The sequence below is a fragment of the Bombina bombina genome, chromosome 1 (genome assembly GCF_027579735.1).
Source record: "Bombina bombina isolate aBomBom1 chromosome 1, aBomBom1.pri, whole genome shotgun sequence".
NCBI classification, from domain to species: Eukaryota; Metazoa; Chordata; class Amphibia; order Anura; family Bombinatoridae; genus Bombina; species Bombina bombina.
The window spans coordinates 1150313472-1150336355 of record NC_069499.1 but is presented as its reverse complement, the minus strand read 5'-3'; the positions used below and the strand labels follow the sequence as shown (position 1 = coordinate 1150336355).

Here is a 22884-nt window from a genome sequence, read left to right as displayed (position 1 = left end):
TCAAAATGCCTATAAATACACCCCTCACTACACCCACAATTCAGTTTAACGAATAGCCAAGAAGTGGGGTGATAAGAAAAAAGTGCGAAAGCATAAAAAATAAGGAATTGGAATAATTGTGCTTTATACAAAAATCATAACCACCACAAAAAAAGGGCGGGCCTCATGGACTCTTGCTAATATGAAAGAAATGAATTTATCAGTTAAGTTCTTACATAAATTATGTTTTCTTTCATGTAATTAGCAAGAGTCCATGAGCTAGTGACGTATGGGATAATGATTACCCAAGATGTGGATCTTTCCACACAAGAGTCACTAGAGAGGGAGGGATAAAATAAAGACAGCCAATTCCTGCTGAAAAATAATCCACACCCAAAATAAAGTTTAATGAAAAACATAAGCAGAAGATTCAAACTGAAACCGCTGCCTAAAGTACTTTTCTACCAAAAACTGCTTCAGAAGAAGAAAATACATCAAAATGGTAGAATTTAGTAAAAGTATGCAAAGAGGACCAAGTTGCTGCTTTGCAAATCTGATCAATCGAAGCTTCATTCCTAAACGCCCAGGAAGTAGAAACTGACCTAGTAGAATGAGCTGTAATCCTCTGAGGCGGAGTTTTACCCGACTCAACATAGGCAAGATGAATTAAAGATTTCAACCAAGATGCCAAAGAAATGGCAGAAGCTTTCTGGCCTTTTCTAGAACCGGAAAAGATAACAAATAGACTAGAAGTCTTACGGAAAGACTTAGTAGCTTCAACATAATATTTCAAAGCTCTAACAACATCCAAAGAATGCAACGATTTCTCCTTAGAATTCTTAGGATTAGGACATAATGAAGGAACCACAATTTCTCTACTAATGTTGTTGGAATTCACAACTTTAGGTAAAAAATCAAAAGAAGTTCGCAACACCACCTTATCCTGATGAAAAATCAGAAAAGGAGACTCACAAGAAAGAGCAGATAATTCAGAAACTCTTCTGGCAGAAGAGATTGCCAAAAGGAACAAAACTTTCCAAGAAAGTAATTTAATGTCCAATGAATGCATAGGTTCAAACGGAGGAGCTTGAAGAGCCCCCAGAACCAAATTCAAACTCCAAGGAGGAGAAATTGACTTAATGACAGGTTTTATACGAACCAAAGCTTGTACAAAACAATGAATATCAGGAAGAATAGCAATCTTTCTGTGAAAAAGAACAGAAAGAGCAGAGATTTGACCTTTCAAGGAACTTGCGGACAAACCCTTATCTAAACCATCCTGAAGAAACTGTAAAATTCTCGGCATTCTAAAAGAATGCCAAGAAAAATGATGAGAAAGACACCAAGAAATATAAGTCTTCCAGACTCTATAATATATCTCTCTAGATACAGATTTATGCGCCTGTAACATAGTATTAATCACAGAGTCAGAGAAACTTCTTTGACCAAGAATCAACCGTTCAATCTCCATACCTTTAAATTTAAGGATTTCAGATCCTGATGGAAAAAAGGACCTTGCGACAGAAGGTCTGGTCTTAACGGAAGAGTCCACGGTTGGCAAGAGGCCATCCGGACCAGATCCGCATACCAAAACCTGTGAGGCCATGCCGGAGCTACCAGCAGAACAAACGAGCATTCCTTCAGAATCTTGGAGATTACTCTTGGAAGAAGAACTAGAGGCGGAAAGATATAGGCAGGATGATACTTCCAAGGAAGTGATAATGCATCCACTGCCTCCACCTGAGGATCCCGGGATCTGGACAGATACCTGGGAAGTTTCTTGTTTAGATGAGACGCCATCAGATCTATTTCTGGAAGTTCCCACATTTGAACAATCTGAAGAAATACCTCTGGGTGAAGAGACCATTCGCCCGGATGCAACGTTTGGCGACTGAGATAATCCGCTTCCCAATTGTCTATACCTGGGATAAGAACCGCAGAGATTAGACAGGAGCTGGATTCCGCCCAAACCAGAATTCGAGATACTTCTTTCATAGCCAGAGGACTGTGAGTCCCTCCTTGATGATTGATGTATGCCACAGTTGTGACATTGTCTGTCTGAAAACAAATGAACGATTCTCTCTTCAGAAGAGGCCAAAACTGAAGAGCTCTGAAAATTGCACGAAGTTCCAAAATATTGATCGGTAATCTCACCTCCTGAGATTCCCAAACTCCTTGTGCTGTCAGAGATCCCCACACAGCTCCCCAACCCGTGAGACTTGCATCTGTTGAAATTACAGTCCAGGTCGGAAGCACAAAAGAAGCCCCCTGAATTAAACGATGGTGATCTGTCCACCACGTTAGAGAGTGTCGTACAATCGGTTTTAAAGATATTATTTGAGATATCTTTGTTTAATCCTTGCACCATTGATTCAGCATACAGAGCTGAAGAGGTCGCATGTGAAAACGAGCAAAGGGGATCGCGTCCGATGCAGCAGTCATAAGACCTAGAATTTCCATGCATAAGGCTACCGAAGGGAATGATTGTGACTGAAGGTTTCGACAAGCTGAAATCAATTTTAGACGTCTCTTGTCTGTTAAAGACAGAGTCATGGACACTGAATCTATCTGGAAACCCAGAAAGGTCACCCTTGTCTGAGGAATCAATGAACTTTTTGGTAAATTGATCCTCCAACCATGATCTTGAAGAAACAACACAAGTCGATTCGTATGAGATTCTGCTAAATGTAAAGACTGAGCAAGTACCAAGATATCGTCCAAATAAGGAAATACCACAATACCCTGTTCTCTGATTACAGACAGAAGGGCACCGAGAACCTTTGTAAAAATTCTTGGAGCTGTAGCTAGGCCAAATGGCAGAGCCACAAACTGGTAATGCTTGTCCAGAAAAGAGAATCTCAGGAACTGATTATGATCTGGATGAATCGGAATATGCAGATATGCATCCTGTAAATCTATTGTGGACATATAATGCCCTTGCTGAACAAAAGGCAAGATAGTCCTTACAGTTACCATTTTGAATATATCCTTACATAACGATTCAATATTTTTAGATCCAGAACTGGTCTGAAGGAATTCTCCTTCTTTGGTACAATGAAGAGATTTGAATAAAACCCCATCCCCTGTTCCGGAACTGGAACTGGCATAATTACTCCAGCCAACTCTAGATCTGAAACACAATTCAGAAATGCTTGAGCTTTCACTGGATTTACTGGGACACGGGAAAGAAAAAATCTCTTTGCAGGAGGTCTCATCTTGAAACCAATTCTGTACCCTTCTGAAACAATGTTCTGAATCCAAAGATTGTGAACAGAATTGAACCAAATTTCTTTGAAAAAACGTAACCTGCCCCCTACCAGCTGAGCTGGAATGAGGGCCGCACCTTCATGTGGACTTAGAAGCAGGCTTTGCCTTTCTAGCAGGCTTGGATTTATTCCAGACTGGAGATGGTTTCCAAACTGAAACTGCTCCTGAGGATGAAGGATCAGGCTTTTGTTCTTTGTTGAAACGAAAGGAACGAAAACGATTATTAGCCCTGTTTTTACCCTTAGATTTTTTATCCTGTGGTAAAAAAGTTCCTTTCCCACCAGTAACAGTTGAGATAATAGAATCCAACTGAGAACCAAATAATTTGTTACCCTGGAAAGAAATGGAAAGTAGAGTTGATTTAGAAGCCATATCAGCATTCCAAGTCTTAAGCCATAAAGCTCTTCTAGCTAAAATAGCTAGAGACATAAACCTGACATCAACTCTAATAATATCAAAAATGGCATCACAGATAAAATTATTAGCATGCTGAAGAAGAATAATAATATTATGAGAATCATGATCTGTTACTTGTTGCGCTAAAGTTTCCAACCAAAAAGTTGAAGCTGCAGCAACATCAGCCAATGATATAGCAGGTCTAAGAAGCTTTTCTTAGAAAGGATTAAATTTTCCTATCTAAAGGATCCTTAAACGAAGTACCATCTGACGTAGGAATAGTAGTACGTTTAGCAAGGGTAGAAATAGCCCCATCAGCTCTAGGGATTTTGTCCCAAAATTCTAATCTGTCAGACGGCACAGGATATAATTGCTTAAAACGTTTAGAAGGAGTAAATGAATTACCCAATTTATCCCATTCTTTGGAAATTACTCCAGAAATAGCATTAGGAACAGGAAAAACTTCTGGAATAACCACAGGAGATTTAAATACCTTATCTAAACGTTTAGAATTAGTATCAAGAGGACCAGAATCCTCTATTTCTAAAGCAATTAGTACTTCTTTAAGTAAAGAACGAATAAATTCCATTTTAAATAAATATGAAGATTTATCAGCATCAATCTCTGAGACAGAATCCTCTGAACCAGAAGAATCATCAGAATCAGAATGATGATGTTCATTTAAAAATTCATCTGTAGGGAGAGAAGTTTTAAAAGATTTTTTATGTTTACTAGAAGGAGAAATAACAGACATAGCCTTCTTGATGGATTCAGAAACAAAATCTCTTATGTTATCAGGAACATTTTGCACCTTAGATGTTGAAGGAACTGCAACAGGCAATGGTACTTTACTAAAGGAAATATTATCTGCATTAACAAGTTTGTCATGACAATTAATACAAACAACAGCCGGAGGAATAGCTACCAAAAGTTTACAGCAGATACACTTAGCTTTGGTAGGTCCAGCACTAGACAGCGATTTTCCTGAAGTATCTTCTGACTCAGATGCAACGTGAGACATCTTGCAATATGTAAGAGAAAAAACAACATATAAAGCAAAATTGATCAAATTCCTTAAATGACAGTTTCAGGAATGGGAAAAAATGCCAAAGAACAAGCTTCTAGCAACCAGAAGCAATGAAAAATGAGACTTAAATAATGTGGAGACAAAAGCGACGCCCATATTTTTTTAGCGCCAAATAAGACGCCCACATTATTTGGCGCCTAAATGCTTTTGGCGCCAAAAATGACGCCACTTCCGGAACGCCGACATTTTTGGCGCAAAATAACGTCAAAAAATGACGCAACTTCCGGCGACACGTATGACGCCGGAAACGGAAAAGATTTTTTTGCGCCAAAAAAGTCCGCGCCAAGAATGACGCAATAAAATGAAGCATTTTCAGCCCCGCGAGCCTAACAGCCCACAGTGAAAAAAGAGTCAAATTTTTGAAGGTAAGAAAAAATGATTAATTCAAATGCATTATCCCAAATATGAAACTGACTGTCTGAAAATAAGGAATGTTGAACATTCTGAGTCAAGGCAAATAAATGTTTGAATACATATATTTAGAACTTTATAAACAAAGTGCCCAACCATAGCTTAGAGTGTCACAGAAAATAAGATTTACTTACCCCAGGACACTCATCTACATGTTTGTAGAAAGCCAAAGCAGTACTGAAACGAGAATCAGCAGAGGTAATGGTATATAAATAAGAGTATATCGTCGATCTGAAAAGGGAGGTAAGAGATGAATCTCTACGACCGATAACAGAGAACCTATGAAATAGACCCCGTAGAAGGAGATCACTGCATTCAAATAGGCAATACTCTCCTCACATCCCTCTGACATTCACTGCACGCTGAGAGGAAAACCGGGCTCCAACTTGCTGCGGAGCGCATATCAACGTAGAATCTAGCACAAACTTACTTCACCACCTCCATAGGAGGCAAAGTTTGTAAAACTGAATTGTGGGTGGGTTAGGGGTGTATTTATAGGCATTTTGAGGTTTGGGAAACTTTGCCCCTCCTGGTAGGAATGTATATCCCATACGTCACTAGCTCATGGACTCTTGCTAATTACATGAAAGAAAGCTCCCTTCCCCCAGTGACAGTTGCAATTATAGAATCCAACTGAGAACCAAGTAATTTATTACCTTGGAAAGAAAGAGAAAGCAATGTCGATTTAGAAGTCATATCCGCATTCCAAGATTTAAGCCATAAAGTTCTTCTAGCTAAAATAGCTAAAGACATATATCTAACATCAATTCTGATGATATCAAAAATGGCATCACAAATGAAATTATTAGCATGTTGAATTAATTTAACAATGCTATACACATAATGATCTGATACTAAGTTGAGGCAGCTGCAACATAAGCCAAAGAAATAGCAGGCCTAAGAAGATGGCCTGAACATAAATAAGCTTTCCTTAGATAAAATTCAAGCTTCCTATCTAAAGGATCTTTAAAAGAAGTACTATCTTCCATAGGAATAGTAGTATGTTTAGCAAGAGTAGAGATGGCCCCATCAACTTTGGGGATCTTTTCCCAAAACTCCAATTTATCAATAGGCAAAGGATACCATTTTTTAAACCTTGAAGAAGGAGTAAAAGAAGTACCCAGTCTATTCCATTCCTTAGAAATCATATCTGAAATAGCATCAGGAACTGGAAAAACCTCTGGAATAACTACATGAGGTTTATAAACCGAATTTAAACGTTTACTAGTTTTAGTATCAAGAGGACTAGTCTCCTCCATATCTAATGCAATCAACACTTCTTTTAATAAAGAACGAATATACTCCATTTTAAATAAATAAGAGGATTTGTCAGTGTCAATATCTGAGGCATGATCCTCTGAATCAGACAGATCCTCATCAGAGATAGATAAATCAGTATGTTGTCGGTCATTAGAAAATTCATCAACTCTATGAGAAGTTTTAAAAGACCTTTTACGTTTATTAGAAGGCGGAATGGCAGACAAAGCCTTCTGAATGAAATCAGAAATAAATTCTCTTAAATTTACAGGAATATCCTGAGCATTAGATGTTGATGGACCAGCAACATGTAATGAACTACTACTGATGGAAACATTCTCTGCATGTAAAAGTTTATCATGACAACTATTACAAACCACAGCTGGAGGAACAGTTACCACAAATTTACAACAAATGCACTTAGCTTTGGTAGAACCGATATCAGGCAGCAAGATTCCAGTAGTAGATTCTGAGACAGGATCAGATTGAGACATCTTGCAGTATGTAAAACATATAAAAAACAGAATTTATGCTTACCTGATAAATTTCTTTCTCTTGCGATGTATCGAGTCCACGGATTCATCCAACAGGAAGTGGCAAAGAGAGCACCCACAGCAGAGCTGTCTATACAGCTCCTCCCCTAACTCCACCCCCCAGTCATTCGACCGAAAGGTTAGGAAGAAAAAGGAGAAACTATAGGGTGCAGAGGTGACTGAAGTTTTTTAATAAAAAATACTACCTGTCTTAAATAGACAGGGCGGGCCGTGGACTCGATACATCGCAAGAGAAAGAAATTTATCAGGTAAGCATAAATTCTGTTTTCTCTTGCAAGATGTATCGAGTCCACGGATTCATCCAATACTTGTGGGATACCAATACCAAAGCTTTAGGACACGGGAGGGACAAGACAGGTACCTAAACGGAAGGCACCACTGCTTGTAGAACCTTTCTCCCAAAAATAGCCTCCGAAGAAGCAAAAGAAGTAAATTTGTAAAATTTGGAAAAAGTATGAAGCGAAGACCAAGTCGCCGCCTTATAAATCTGTGCAACAGAAGCCTCATTTTAAAAATCCCATGTGGAAGCCACTGCTCTAGTAGAGTGAGCAGTAATCCTTGCAGGAGGCTGCTGGCCAGCAGTGTCATAAGCCAAACGGATGATGCTTTTCAGCCAAAAAGAAAGAGAGGTTGCCGTAGCCTTTTAACCTCATCGCTTTCCAGAATAGACAACAAACAATGAAGATGTTTGACGGAAGACTTTAGTTGCTTGTAAGTAGAACTTTAAAGCACGAACCACATCTAGGTTGTGCAACAGACGTTCCTTCTTTGAAGAAGGATTAGGACACAGAGAAGGAACAACAATTTCCTGCTTGATATTCCTATTAGAAACAATCTTAGGAAGGAATCCAGGTTTGGTACGCAAAACCACCTTATCCGCATGGAAAACAAGATAAGGTGAGTCACATTGTAAAGCAGATAATTCAGAAACTCTTCGAGCCGAAGAGATAGCTACTAAAAACAGAAATTTCCAAGATAGAAGGGACACTGTAACCAAAATTTTTCTTTTGTGATTCAGATTGAGCATGAAATTTTAAGCAACTTTCTAATTTACTCCTATTATAAAATTTTCTTCATTCTCTTGGTATCTTTATTTGAAATGCAAGAATGTAAGTTTAGATGCCGGCCATTTTTGGTGAAAAACCTGGGTTGTCCTTGCTGATTGGTTGGATACATTCATCCACCAATAAAAAAGTGCTGTCCAGAGTACTGAACCCAAAAAAAAAGCTTAGATGCCTTCTTTTTCAAATAAAGATAGCAAGGGAACGAAGAAAAATTGATAATAGGAGTAAATTAGAAAGTTGCTTAAAATTGCATGCTCTTTCTGAATTACAAAAGAAAGATTTTGAGTTTAGTGTCCCTTTAATATCTATGGAATGCATAGGTTCAAACGGAACCCCTTGAAAAACTTCAAGAACTAAATTCATTCAAACTACATGGAAGAGCAATAGGCTTAAACACAGGCTTGATTCTTATTAAAGCCTGACAAAAGGCCTGAACGTCTGGAACATCTGCCAGACGCTTATGCAAATGGACAAAGCAGAAATCTGTCCCTTCAAGGAACTAGCTGAAAGACCTTTCTCCAATCCTTCTTGGAGAAAAGGCAGAACCTTAGGAATCCGAACTTTACTCCATGAGTAACCTCTGGATTTGCACCAATAAAGATATTTCCTCCATATCTGATGTTAAATCTTCCTAGTGACAGGCTTGCGAGCCTGAATCAGAGTATCAATGACCGACTCAGAGAATCCTCGCCTTGATAAAATCAAGCGTGCAATCTCCAGACTGTCAGTTGCAGAGAAATTAGATTTGTATGTAGGAACGGACCTCGGATGAAAAGATCCTTCCTCAATGGTAGTTACCACAGAGGTAGGGATGGCATGACCGCTAGATCCGCATACAAGGTCCTGCGTGGCCACTCAGGAGCTATTAGAATCACTGAAGCCCTCACCTGTTTGATTCTTGCAATCACAGGTGGCAGGAGAGGAAAAGGTGGCAACAAATAGCCAGGTTGAATGACCAAGGTACTGCTAGAGCATCTATCAGTGCCTTCTTGGGGTCTCTTGATCTGGACCCGTAGAGAGGAAGTTTGGCATTCTGTTGAGATGCCATCAGATCCAATTCTGGTGCGCCCCATTGAAGAATCAAAGCAGCAAACACCTCCAAGTAGAGTTCCCACTCCCCTGGATGAAAAGTCTGACGACTTAGGAAATCTGCTTCCCAGTGCTCTATTCCTGGGATGTAGATCGCAGAGAGATGGCAAGAGTGAGACTCCGCCCATCGGATTATTGTTGATACCTCTATCATCTCTAGAGAATTCCTTGTTCCCCCCTGATGATTGATATACACCACAGTCGTGATGTTGTCCAACTGGAATCTTATGAATCTGACCGCAGCCAACTGAGGCCACGCCTGAAGTGTGTTGAATATCGCAGTTCCAAAATATTGATCGGTAGTTGAGACTCCGCCTGAGTCCACACACCCTGAGCCTTCAGGGAATTCCAGACTGCACCCCAGCCCAGCAGGCTGGCGTCTGTCGTAACCACAACCCAAGATGGCCTGCAAAAGCACATCCCCTGGGACAGATGGTCTTGAGACAACCACCACTGAAGAGAATCTCTGGTCTCCTGGTCCAGATTTATTGGAGGAAATTCGCATAATCCCCATTCCACTGTCTAAACATGCACAGTTGTAGTGGTCTGAAATGAAAGCGAGCAAACGGCCCGGTGTCCATTGCCGCTACCATTAGGCCGATAGCATCCATGCACTGTGCCACTATTGGCTGGTGAAGGGACTGCAGAACTCGGCAAGTATTTAGAATCTTGATTTTCTGACCTCCGTCAGAAACACTTTCATGTTTACTGAATCTAGTAGAGTACCCAGGAATGGAACTCTTGTTAGAGGGACTATTGAATTCTTTTCAACCGTGAGTTCTTAGAAAAGACAACACGATGTCCGTGTGAGATTTGGACAGAAGATAGGTTGACGCCTGGATCAAGATATCATCCAGATAGGGCGCCACTGCTATACCTCGCGGTCTGAGAACTGCCAGAAGTGACCCTGGAACCTTTGTGAAGATCCTGGGAGCCGTGGCCAACCCGAAGGGAAGAGCCACAAACTGATAATGTTTGTCCTGGAAGGCGAACCTCAGGAACTGAATAGGAATGTGAAAGTACGCATCCTTCAGATCCACAGTGGTCATGTATTGACCCTCCTGGATCATTGGTAATAACGTACGAATGGTCTCCATCTTGAACGATGGGACTCTGAGAAACTTATTTAGAAACTTGAGATGTAAAACTGGTCTGAAGGTTCCCTCCTTTATGGGAACCCCGAAGAGATTTGAATTAAACCCCTGCCAATGTTCCAGTTTTGGAACTGGTCAAATTACACCCATGGTGTAGAGGTCTTCTACACAGCTTAAAAACGCCTCTCTTTTTGTCTGGTCTACAGACAAGCGAGAAAGATTAAATCTTCCCTTGGGAAGACAATCCTTGAATTCCAGCTGGTATTCCTGGGTCACAATTTCTAATACCCAGGGATCCTGTACATCCCTTGCCCAAGCCTGAGCAAAGGAAGAAAGTCTGCCCCCTACTAGAGCCGGTCCCGGATCTGGGGCTGCCCCTTCATGCTGTCTAGGTAGCAGCAGCGGGCTTCTTGTTTTGTTTACCTTTATTCCAGGCCTGGTTAGGTCTCCAGACCGACTTGGATGGAGTAAAGTTCCCTTCCTGCTTAGCAAAGTAACCGTCTACCCCTCGTCTTAAGGGATTTGTCCTGAGGCAGGGCATGTCCCTTACCTCCAGTAATGTCGGGAATGAATTCCTTCAGTTCAGGCCCAAATAGGGTCTTACCCTTGAAGGGAATAGATAAAAAATTAGATTTAGACGATACGTCAGCAGACCAAGACTTTAGCTATAACGCTCTGCGTGCTAAAATGGCAAAACCTGCATTTTTTGCTGCTAATTTTGCAATCTGAAAAGCAGCGTCGGTAATAAAAGAGTTAGCCGACTTAAGGGCCTTAATTCTGTCCAGAATTTCCTCTAAGGGGGTCTCAACTTCCAGAGACTCCTCCAGGGCGACAAACCAAAAAGCCACTGCCGTAGTTACTGGAACAATGCAGGCCGTCGGCTGTAGGAGAAAACCTTGTTGGACAAACAATTTCTTTAGAAGACCCTCTAATTTTTTATCCATGGGGTCTTTGAAAGCACAACTGTCCTCAATGGGAATTGTTGGACGCCTTGCTAGCGTGGAAATAGCTCCTTCTACCTTAGGGACAAGTTGCTAGGAGTCCCGCATGGTATCAGATATTGGAAAAATTTTCTTAAAATTAGGAGGGGGGGAAAACGGTATACCCGGTCTATCCCATTCCCTCTTAACAATTTCCGCAATCCTCTTAGGAACTGGAAATATGTCCGTGTAAGAAGTCAATTCTAAATATTTATCCATCTTGCACAATTTTTCTGGGGGAATTGTGACAGGATCGCAATCGTCTAGAGTTTCCAAAACCTCCCTGAGCAACAGGCGGAGGTGTTCTAATTTAAAATTAAAGGACGGAGTGTCCGAGTCAATATGAGGAATTGGGTTTCCTGATTCTGAACATTCTCCCTCAGACACAAAATCCCTAACCCCCACATCAGAGCATAGTGAAGGGGCATCGGAAATAGGCACTAAGGCATCAGAAGGGTCAGCATTTGTCTCTAAACCTGACCTACTGTGTTTACCTTGCAAACCTGGCAGTTTAGACAGCACCTCTGTAAGGGTGTTAGACATTGCTGCCGCCATATCCTGTAGAGTAAAAGTAGACGCACTAAAAGTACTTGGCGTCTCTTGTGCAGGAGTAATGGTTTGAGACACTTGAGAACCATTAGGTGGCATGTCATGGTTCTCTTCAGACTGAGAATCATCTTTAGACACACTATCAATACCTAAAATATAATCTTTATAGTGTAGGGCCCTGTCGGTACAAGTAGGACACAATGTAAGGTGGGGTTCCACAACTACCTCTAAACACATGGAGCACTGACTTTCTTCCATGTCAGACATATTGAACAGACTAATAAACACAGTACAAGTCTTGGAAAACCTTTATTGTTTCAGAAAACACGATTTTTGAAAAACCGTTACTGTACCTTTAAGAAAATAAAATGTACACAAAAACTGCAAAAGTGCCTAAACGTTAATGAAAATGGCCAATTTTGCTAGGGAAGGTACCTACGGGCTATATGGTATTGCACCCCAAGTATGGACCAGATTTAACCCCTTATGGCGATTTTATCACATCCGGTAATTAAAAGTGGTTAAAACAAATAACACTTCGCCACAGCTCTGCCGTGGCGCCTACCTGCCCTGCTAATAAACCACCAGTAACACTCCGGTACAATTAGGCAGATCACAAGCCCCTGGAGAAGCTACTGCTTGTGACCGTTTCCTCCGGCTCCTAACTGCGCACTGAAGGCGCAAAAATAGGCCCCGCCCATCTGCAACGATGGGGAACAGCCATGTTAGACCGCATGGGAAGCGGTGATTGTAAAACACTAGCCATGTGGAACTCCCTATACAAACAACACTAATAAGCACCGTACCACCGTTAGCACATGGAACTCTTTCTTTTAGTACATGAGCCATGAGTGCATTAGGCATAAATAAAGTACCCAGGACTAGTCCCCTTTCTGTTAGGACTATACTTGCCCCACTAGTATGCATTTTTATCTCTAAAATTCTGAACCTGGTCTCCTCAGAAATAATTAGACTGCACATACCTCAAAAACGTTTCTAGGAACGAACCTCTCCCCCCACTGAAGCTTCTGTTGTATTCCTCAGACCTCTGGGGGAAGGAAACATGATCTCAGTTACCGCTGCTGAAATCGTCAGACTCAAGGAAGAATTCTTCTTCCATGCTCTGCCTGAGTAAAAATAGCACACTCCGGTACTATTTAGAAAATAAAAAATTCTTGCTTGAAGACTTTAAACTAACATTTCTATCACCTCTTAAACTTTACCAGCTTCCTATGAGCGCAGGCAAAGAGAATGACTGGAGGGTGGGGTTAGGGGAGGAGCTATATAGACAGCTCTGCTGTGGGTGCTCTCTTTGCCACTTCCTGTTGGGAAGGAGAATATTCCACAAGTATTGGATGAATCCGTGGACTCGATACATCTTGCAAGAGAAAAGACCAGAGGCAAAAGGAATGAGGTCTTAAATAATGAAAAAATGTTTGGCGCCAAGTATGACGCACCACAAACTGAAAAACATTTTTCGGCTCCAAAAACATCCGGAACGAGACTCGAGCGTCATAGATGACGCAACCTTGAGAAAAGACTCAGCGCCAACTAAGACGCCGGAAATGACAAATTTGCGTTAACAAACGTAATTTTCACGCCAAAAAAGTCTTGCACCAACAATGACGCAATAAATTATAGCATTTTGCGCTCTCGCGAGCCTAATACAGCCCGCATTTTAGAAAAAGTCAATTTGAAAACCTCAGGTAAGAAATTTTTTTTTATATATAGCATTTCCCAGATATGAAACTGACAGTCTGCAAAAAGGAAATATACTGATAAACCTGAAGCATGGCAAATATAAGTACTAACATATATTTAGAACTTTATATATAAAGTGCCAAACCATAGCTGAGAGTGAAACATACTTACCAAAAGACACCCATCCACATATAGCAGAACCAGTACTGAAACGAGGTAGGAGATGAATCTCTACGACCGATAACAGAGAACCTATGAAATAGATCCCCGTTAGGAAGACCATTGTTTTCAATAAGTGATACTCCCTTCACTTCCTTTTGACATTCGCTGTACTCTGAGAGGAACCGGGCTTCAACATGCTGAGAAGCGCATGTCAAAGTAGAAATCTAGCACAAACTTACTTCACCACCTCCATAGGAGGCAAAGTTTGTAAAACTGAATTGTGGGTATGGTGAGGGGTGTATTTATAGGCATTTTGAGGTTTGGGAAACTTGGCCCCTCCTGGTAGGATTGTATATCCCATATGTCACTAGCTCATGGACTCTTGCCAATTACATGAAAGAAAGAGCTGAATGCCCTTTTAAGGGCAATGTCAATACAATTGCCCCTTTAGGGGCAATGGGTAGTTTAGGTTTATTAGTGTTAGTTTTTTTGGGGGGGTTTACTATTAGGGGGAACTTTGTTTATTTTTAATGTAAAATAAATTATTTCTTTAGGGCAATGCCCTACAAAAAGCCCTTTTAAGGGCTATTGGTAGTTTATTCTTAGATTAGGGGTGTTTTTATTTTGGGGGGGGGGGGGGTTTCATAGGGATTAGGCTTAATTATTTTATTTTGGATAGTGTTGTTTATTTTTTTCTGTATTTTTACTTTTTTATTTTTTGTAGCTTGGGGTTGCATTTTTTACACATAGACTGCCCTCTGTAGGCTTATCAACTAGTATAGTTATATTTATACAAGCTTTGTTTGAAGTGCAGAGTAGGCAGATAGTATTACATTCATATATTTACAGAATGCTCTCCCCTGCTATTCCCACCTCCTATAACCTCTGATCCAATAACAGCACATTATTTAGTTTGCCTCAACACAAAAAAAAAGCAGCTCGATCCTCCTTTTCCTACAGAGCGCCACAATTATGGAATGACCTCCCGCACACTTTAAAAACTTCCCCAAGCCTAAAATCCTTTAAGAGATCCCTCTCTACATATCTCAAAACAGAATGCTCCTGTCATGGTTGATTAAATATTTCATACCTGCTCTATGTTAAATGTTTGCATATAATGTGTATTTTTATTATTGTTTTTGTATTGTATTGTACCCTATTGTATCAATGCAATGTTTTGTGATCCCAGGACATACTTGAAAACGAGAGAAATCTCAATGTATCCTTCCTGGTAAAATATTTTATAAATAAAATAAATAAATAAATAAATTTATGAAATTATAATTATGTGGGTTTTTTATGTCTGGTTTGTCACAGATTTCTAACCCTTTAAGTGTGACTAACCAAGCGTTCCAAAATACTGTTTTACTTTGATAAAGCTTTTGAAAACCGGACATTAAAGGGACAGGAAACCCCAATATTCTCTTTCATGATTTGGATAGAACATACAATTTCAAACAACTTTCAAATTTACTTCAATTATGAAATTTGCTGCATTCTTTTTTTATCCTTTGCTGAAGTAACAGCATTGCACTACTGGCAGCTAGCTGAACACATCTAGTTAGCCAATCATAAGAGACAAATGTGCGCAGACACCAATCAGCAGCTAGCTCCTCCTAGTGTAAGATATGTGTGTATTATTTTTCAACAATGGATACAAGAAGAACAAAGCACATTTGAAAATAGAAGTGAATTTAAAAGTGTCTTAAAATTACATGCTCTATCTAAATCATGCAAGTTTAATTTTGATTTTCCTATCCCTTTAACTGGTAACGCTTGCTTTTGAGCATTCATAAATATGGATGGTGTATAGCATGACATTTTAACAACATTAGAATGTAAGATAAGCGTAATGTGCTTTGGGTTTCACTGTTTAGGTCTAACGAGATGTCAGATTAGTGCACATGAAGAATTAGGTATCTTAAGAAGCGTTATTGAAGTATTAAAAAATATTAATTATTAAAAATTATTATAGATACTGTAAAAAAATAAAATAATCCATAGAATATATATATTTTACAATATCTATAATTTTTTAATAATTATTTTTTTAATGTTATATTTAATATTTCAATAACACTACTTAAAATACGTAAATCTTCATGTGCGCTAACCTGACACCGCGTGTTACCCATATTTTACATTCCAATGTTCTTCACATAGAATTTTTTTTAATTTGTATTATTAAATATATATTTCTATATAGATCTGATAATGTTAATGTAAAATATATATTTATACCTATATATATATATATATATATATATATATATATATATATATATATATATGAAAACAATTTACAATAAAAAGAAAAAAAATGTCTGTATGTGAAGAACATCAGAATATGAAATATCAATAACTCCTGTTGGTTTAGCGATAAGTGTTAAGTTTTTTTCTTCTGTGCTCTCCATTGAAGTCTATGGGGAGAATAAGTTAACACGGTCACATTATTTAAAGTCCTTTGATTAGCATGCATCGGGTTTTACTTGAGCATACATTTCTTACTTTCAACTTGCAATAAGCTTGAGCATGAGCGCTAAATAGCTCACCACTTGTAATCTAGCCCATATAGTGCTTTTACTCAGTGACTATATCATTTTAGCAGCACAAAATAGAACACTCTGTCCAATCCTTTTATCCTCATTGTTTTCTTTTTCCATTGATACAATGAGAAGCAAATTAAACTTTACTTTTTTTTGCTGGTTAAGAAAAAGTGGGGCACATACTCTTCCAGTTTACTTATCTGCTATAAAGCCTTGCATTGTAGTCAACATATATAAAGTCCCACCTCTGCAGGGCGTTTTAACTGTGTTTCTACAACATTTTAAATTAATAATTTTTATTACTACTAACCTTTTTTTTTTTTGCAACTATGTTTGTTTTTTTTGTACATCCTTTCTCTTCATTTACCCAAAATTTACATATGATATCCTTTTTAAGATCTATCTGATTTATATTTTACTGTAGGATTTAAATAGGATTAATTTAGTAGAACTACTTTAATGGTTTTATTTTATTTTTTAAAGTTACTTTTCCCAATACATTATATGAGACCTTAATAGTAATGTACAAAACAACATGATCAAACACCAGGATTCTTTAAATTCCAGTTCTCAGGCAGCTAGTTTCAATAAGCATTGCAAAAATTTCCCAGTAAGATGAATTTAGCCTTTTCCCTAGTTAATCTATAGAGCTAATTCAGCAACTCTGGAGAGCTACCTCACACTTTGGTGAATCAGCTTTATGGGGTACCATAAATTTACTAATAATTTAATTAACCTAAGGCAGAACAATTTAAAAAATAGCATTAATTGAGCATTGTAGTCAACATATATAAAGTCCCACTTCTGCAGAGCGTTTAACTGTGTTTCATTTTAAATTAATAATTTTTATTACTACTAACCTTTTTTTTTTTTTTTGCAACTATGTTTGTTTTTGGGGTTTTTTGTACATCCTTTCTCTTCGTTCTCCCACAATGTACATAGTATCCTCTTTAAGATTTATCTGATTTATATTTTACTGTAGGATTTAAATAGGATTAATTTAGTAGAACTACTTTAATGGTTTTATTTAAAATATGTAAAAACAACATGATCAAACACCAGGATTCTTTAAATTCCAGTTCTCAGGCAGCTAGTTTCAATAAGCATTGCAAAAACTTTCCACTTTACCTCACACTTTGGTGAATCAGCTTTATGGGGTACCATAAATTTACTAATAATTTAATTAACCTCAGGCAGAACAATTTAATGAATAGCATTACTTGAGCAAATTCAGTTTAATCAATAAAACAAATATTTCACTAAAATCTGCACAATTATTGATTCCTTTATATTTTAATATGCTGAAGTATCTAAGGAGCAGGGTTTGAGAAGTGTTGTACAACAGCAAATGTCGGAGCTTTTTTGACTATATATGAGCTCCTGCAAGACAATAAATGTATTATTTTGTAGTTTGGCAAATGTGCTAATGACTTACCTCCAACATCCAGGTCCACTTTGTAATTGATGAAGTGGGTATGGATGGTCCCCAACGTATGTGGTCCCACTCTATTACCATAATCTGTTCCCCCTTCCATATAGAAAGATGAGCTGATATAGCCTGTTGCATGGACTTTGGTCTCAATAGCACCATTTTGATAAAATATGAAATCAAACACATAATCATAGTTTCCTAGAGAAGAAATGGCTCTTATAACCAGAACAGTGTTGGCCAAGCCCCCATAATAAAATGATTCTAAGCTTGAGAAATGACGCCTCAAAGGAAGGCCAGAGTTGAGTTCAAAGACGCAAATGGAGTCTTTGTTTCGTACCCAGGTATCCGAGTCAAGCATATGATAGGTGTCTATATAGGTAGCAAAGTATGGACAGTCAATGCCACGCACAAGCTGATAGACAAAGCGGCCGATCCCAAAGTTGCTATCCATGTATCTTGTTAACATCCCTGCTGGGGCATTGGAACCATATATTGAAATGGCTTCTTGGATACTCAGTTCATAAACTATTCTCTCTCCCTTGAATTTAATATCAAATAATCTAAGACCTGAATTTACATTGACTCCAAAAGCTAAACTCCAGTGCTGGTATAAAACCTGGTTGTTTTTTACACTGTAACGTGGACCTTTCGGTTCATATTGCATGGGTATATCAGTCACAGTACTTTTCGGGGGTTTCAGAGAAGCAATATTTTCTTCAGGGCCAGGCTTTCTCATTTTTACTATTTTTACTTCACCTTTTAAATATTTGCCCTCTAATTCAGCAAAGTTTATAAAGAATTGCCCATTATAAAAAATTTGTTCCACACTCCATTTACTTACATTAAGGTTCTTATGATTCATTAAAAATTCCAATCCTATTGGATGCAAATAGTAACCACTGCCTGGTATGTTAAAGAAAAGAGCATACCAGGTACTTCTGTCTCCAGATTTAAAGCCTCGAGGGGCTGAAGTGAAAGCAGATAAAAAGTTAGCATCTGAGTAATCATAATTAAAAATGTCCTTTAGGAACGTTGGTGCATTTGGAAACTCCTTTTTCAACATATAGGTGTGCACCTGACCATACTCATTGCCTGTTGCTGGCCGACGGTAATAAGGAAGTTTGTTTTTGTATTTCTCTTGAGTAACATCTTTAAAGTTAGTTGGGTTGGGGAGAGGTCCCACCACAAATTCTTTAATTTCAGGATCCTTATTGTTTCCAAAATAAACAACCACCAAAGCCTCTCTTGGAGGTTTTGGTTTGCCGTGATCTAAATATAATAAAACATCTTGTTTCTTGGGAAGTTGCAATTCCACTGAATATATGCTGTTGGAATCAGGATTAGCTTTGGAGATGCTCACTAAATTCACCTTGAGGTTTCTATTCAGGTAATCTACCACTTCTGTAATTTCATGAGGTGTCAAATCTGCAAATACCAAGCTCTGGTCATCGTGTTTCATTAGAGGAGGATTCAGACTTTCAAAGTTACAAGTCTTTGTTTTAGAACCTAGCAGCAGCAGCACACACACCAAGGCTACAATTACTGCAAAAGCTACCACCATAATTGCAGTAAAACATTTTGTATACATCTTTGGTTGTCGATGTCTCTTCTCTTTTCTGAAAATGTTTGAAGTCCCAGATCTTGGCTCAGAAAGAATTTCTCAACCTACTTGTAGCCTATTTAACTTGTTGAAAAGGAAATGTGAAACATCCTAAGAGGGGGAGGGATGTGAATGGATGTTGTAGGAAAGCACTATATGCTGTTCTATTTTGTTGAATAGTTAACTCCTAAACTTCCAGGAGTTTTAGCCACATAATGAGAAGTTCTCTGCATGTCAATAACATAATGTAAATACATCTTGCTTCCATTTAATTTGTATTATCACTATATTCCTAATAGACCGCAGGCTTTATTAATGACTGCTACTGTATGTTAAACAAATAATAATAAAAATAAAAATAAGCTTAAAAGCAAAAATCCCATACACATTATCCATACATTTAATTTGATTATTTCCTATTTAATGCTGTAGTGGTATAGAAAGGGGATCCTTGTAAAGTAATATATTTATACATATGACATTCTTAAGGCTATGATATCCCTTTATGTTGCATCTAAAGAGGATATTTTAAACTGTGTGTACATTTTTTTCATTTTGGAAAATAGATGTTTCTGTTCCAAGGAAAAATAAATTGTTTTTATGCTTGAGAGACACAAAAGGGGGACCTGCATAATTGCTGGCACCCGTTGTGCCCCCCAACCGGGGATACATAGAACATTAAATTATAAACAACCTTCCAGTTTACTTCTATTATCAATTTTGCTGTATTCTTTTAGTATACTTTGTTGAAGGAGCAGCAGTGTAATACAGGGTGCTAGCATCAGGAGTTCCAATGACAAGAGGCATATAGGTGCAGTTACCAATAAACACATAGTGGCCGATTTATCACGGCCTGAATGGGGCCGTATACCCGTTTCCACGAGAGCCTTCGGGAGTTAAAAACGCTGCTCATTAACTCGTATGCCTCCTCTGAGGCGGCGGACATCAATCCACCTGATCGTATACGATCGGGTTGATTGACACCCGCTGCTAGCGGCTGATTGGCCGCGAATCTGCAGGGGCGGCATTGCACAAGCAGTTCACTAGAACTGCTTGTGCAATGTTAAATGCCAACAGCGTATGCTACAGCGGATCATGTTTGTCCATCAAATGATAAATTGGCCCCTAATAGTGCACTCTGCTACTGAGCCTACCTAGGTATGCTTTTTCATAAAACAATACCAAGAAAATTAAGCAAATTATATAATAGAAGTGAACCGTACAGTTGGTTAAAATTGCATGCTTTATTTGAATAATAAAAGTTTAATTTGACTTTGTTGTGCCTTTAATAAATATATTTATTGCCCTGGCTTACATTTTCTGCTGCACAGAATGTATTCCTATCCTACTCCACTATTCTGAGACTCGGCAGGCTTGACTGAGCAGCTGATAAAGTAGCTATAAGTTGCAGATGAAAACTCAGTGTTTCTCCATCACTAAGGGGCAGATTATCTAAACCTCGCCAGATCAGACATGGTTTTTTTCGCTGACCCTTGCAGGGTCTGTCCTAGTGGAATTATTGTAAAAAAGAGGCAGTCCCTGCAAGTCTCCTATTGAAAGTAATGGAGCTGGAAAGGAAACGCTTCGCTCCATAGAGTGAAGTAAGCAGGAGGCCCGCTTTAAATCACCTATATTTTCGGATGCATGTGGTTTTCTATTAGAGTTATCAGTGAGTGTTTTGCAAAAATCTTTACACAATTATGCTGGGATTAAATACAATTTCATATACGCCCCTGGAATGCCCATGTTCAGCTCATTTTACAAAAACCTATTATGCTTTGTATTTTGGACTTATAAGTAAACATTTCTGTGTGATTTTTGCGCATCCAGTGCACTTAAATTACCATTTATGTTCTGCATATTTAATACGATTTATTCCTGTGTAATTTATATACAAATTTTAAGTTTTTGATAAAATACGATTTTTGGTGAAGAATTTTGTTACGATTTTTGATGCCCCTTAACAATACAATTTTTTCCTGCGTATTATTGTGTGGTTCGATTATTGGTTTTGTATGATTTTTAAAATGTGAATATTTTTTTTGCACTTTTGTAATGTCCCTCCCCATACGAAAATGCAGTATACATCTAGAGTTACCACATGTTCGGGAATGACCTGGACAGTTCAGGTTTCCATTTGTGTGTTTGAGTCAGACCCAGACATGCAATGTCCAGGTTTGGTGGGAAAAAGTCACAGCCATAAAAAGGTTATATTGTGCTTTTGCAACATACTGCAGGTTCCTACAGTTATTTCTCTCTTGCGTGGGTGTGTCTTTGTGTGGGAGTGTGTGTGTCTGTGTTTGTCAGTGTCTTCATGTGTGTGTGATTCTAAATGTGGGGGAGAATGCGTGTGAGAGAGTGTGTGTTAGAGCGTTAGTGTCTTTGTGTGGCTGTGAGAGTGTGTGTGAGTCTGTGTTTGAGAGTGTGTGTGTCTGTGTTTGTCAGTGTCTTTCTGTTTGTGTTAGTCTGAGTGTGAAGAAGTGAGTGTATTTGTGTGTGTGTGTGTGAGAGAGAGAGAGAGAGAGAGAGAGAGAAAGACAGAATGTGTGTGAGACTGTGTGACTTAGTGTGTGAGGGTGTGTGTTTGAGAGCATTGGTGTCATTGTGTGTTTTTGTGTCTTTGTGTGGGAGTGTGTGTGTCTGTGTTTGTCAGTGTCTGTGTGTTTGTGTGTGATTCTGAGTGTGAGAGTGAATGTATTTGTGTGTGTGTGCGAGTGTGTGTGTGCGTGTGTGTTTGTCAGTGTCTGTGTGTGATTCTGAGTGTGAAAGAGTGAATGTATATGTGTGTGAGAGTGTGTGCAAGTGTGTGTGTGTGTGAGTGTTAGTGTAGTGTTGTGCTTACTTCCTGGTTTGGTTAGATGGCACATTGAGACTTCCATACAAAGATGATGTCATCAAGTGGGCTGTGCTTAGAATCAGAACAGTTCAGAAAAGCCATCTTGTGACAGTTTGTGATGCAGTTATAAAGTACAAGGACTGAACCTCAGGATCAGACAAGTGCTAATAATAATAATATTAATAAATGTAATGTCAGCTACAGATCACTGCAGAGGATACAGCATCAGCCAGTCAGGAAGAGTAAGAACTGACAGTTACACATTATAAGTTATATTGCAGTTATACAGTTATAAGTTACCCTGGATTACTATAGTGCTGCATACACAGTGTACAGGACTGCTAATATAAGGAGTGCAGCAGCCATTCATTATAAAGGACTATATAGGTGTATCTATCCATATTACTGTGTGCAAATCTACAGGAGCACATTGTTATGTAATCCAGTAAATAAAGTGCCAGTTTACATTTAGAAGTTGCAAGTGCATCATTCATATAAAGAGTTAATGTTTGCTATGTAAGGACATTACAGTTAGTTTCTTTGTGTGAGAGAAAAAGAGCGTGTGTGTGTGTGTGTCTGTGTGTGAGAGTGTGTGTATCTGTGTTTGTCATTATTATTATTATTATTATTATCGGTTATTTGTAGAGCGCCAACAGATTCCGCAGCGCTTTGTCAGTGTCTTTCTGTGTGTGAGTCTGAGTGTGAAAAAGTGTGCGTGAGAGAAAGTATGTGAGAGTGTGTGTGTGTGCGTAAGAGTGTTAGGGATCAATTTATTAAAGACCAGGCAGACATGATTCGCTAAAAACATATGCTGTTGGCATTTAACATTGCACAAGCATTTCACAAGAAATGCTTGTGCAATGCTGCCCCCTGCACATTC

General features: G+C 38.7%; 1 protein-coding gene across 1 annotated transcript in view; it reads right to left on the bottom strand.

Annotated features, from left to right (window-relative positions):
* LOC128646073 (membrane primary amine oxidase) overlaps window positions 1-19200 on the bottom strand; it is a 78059-nt gene extending 58859 nt beyond the window's left edge. The window contains exon 1 of the mRNA XM_053699517.1: window positions 17572-19200. Coding sequence (XP_053555492.1) covers window positions 17572-19156 — 1585 coding nt within the window. The 5' untranslated portion in view covers window positions 19157-19200. The remainder of the gene's footprint in view (window positions 1-17571) is intronic.
* Between the last annotated feature and the right edge of the window lie 3684 nt (window positions 19201-22884).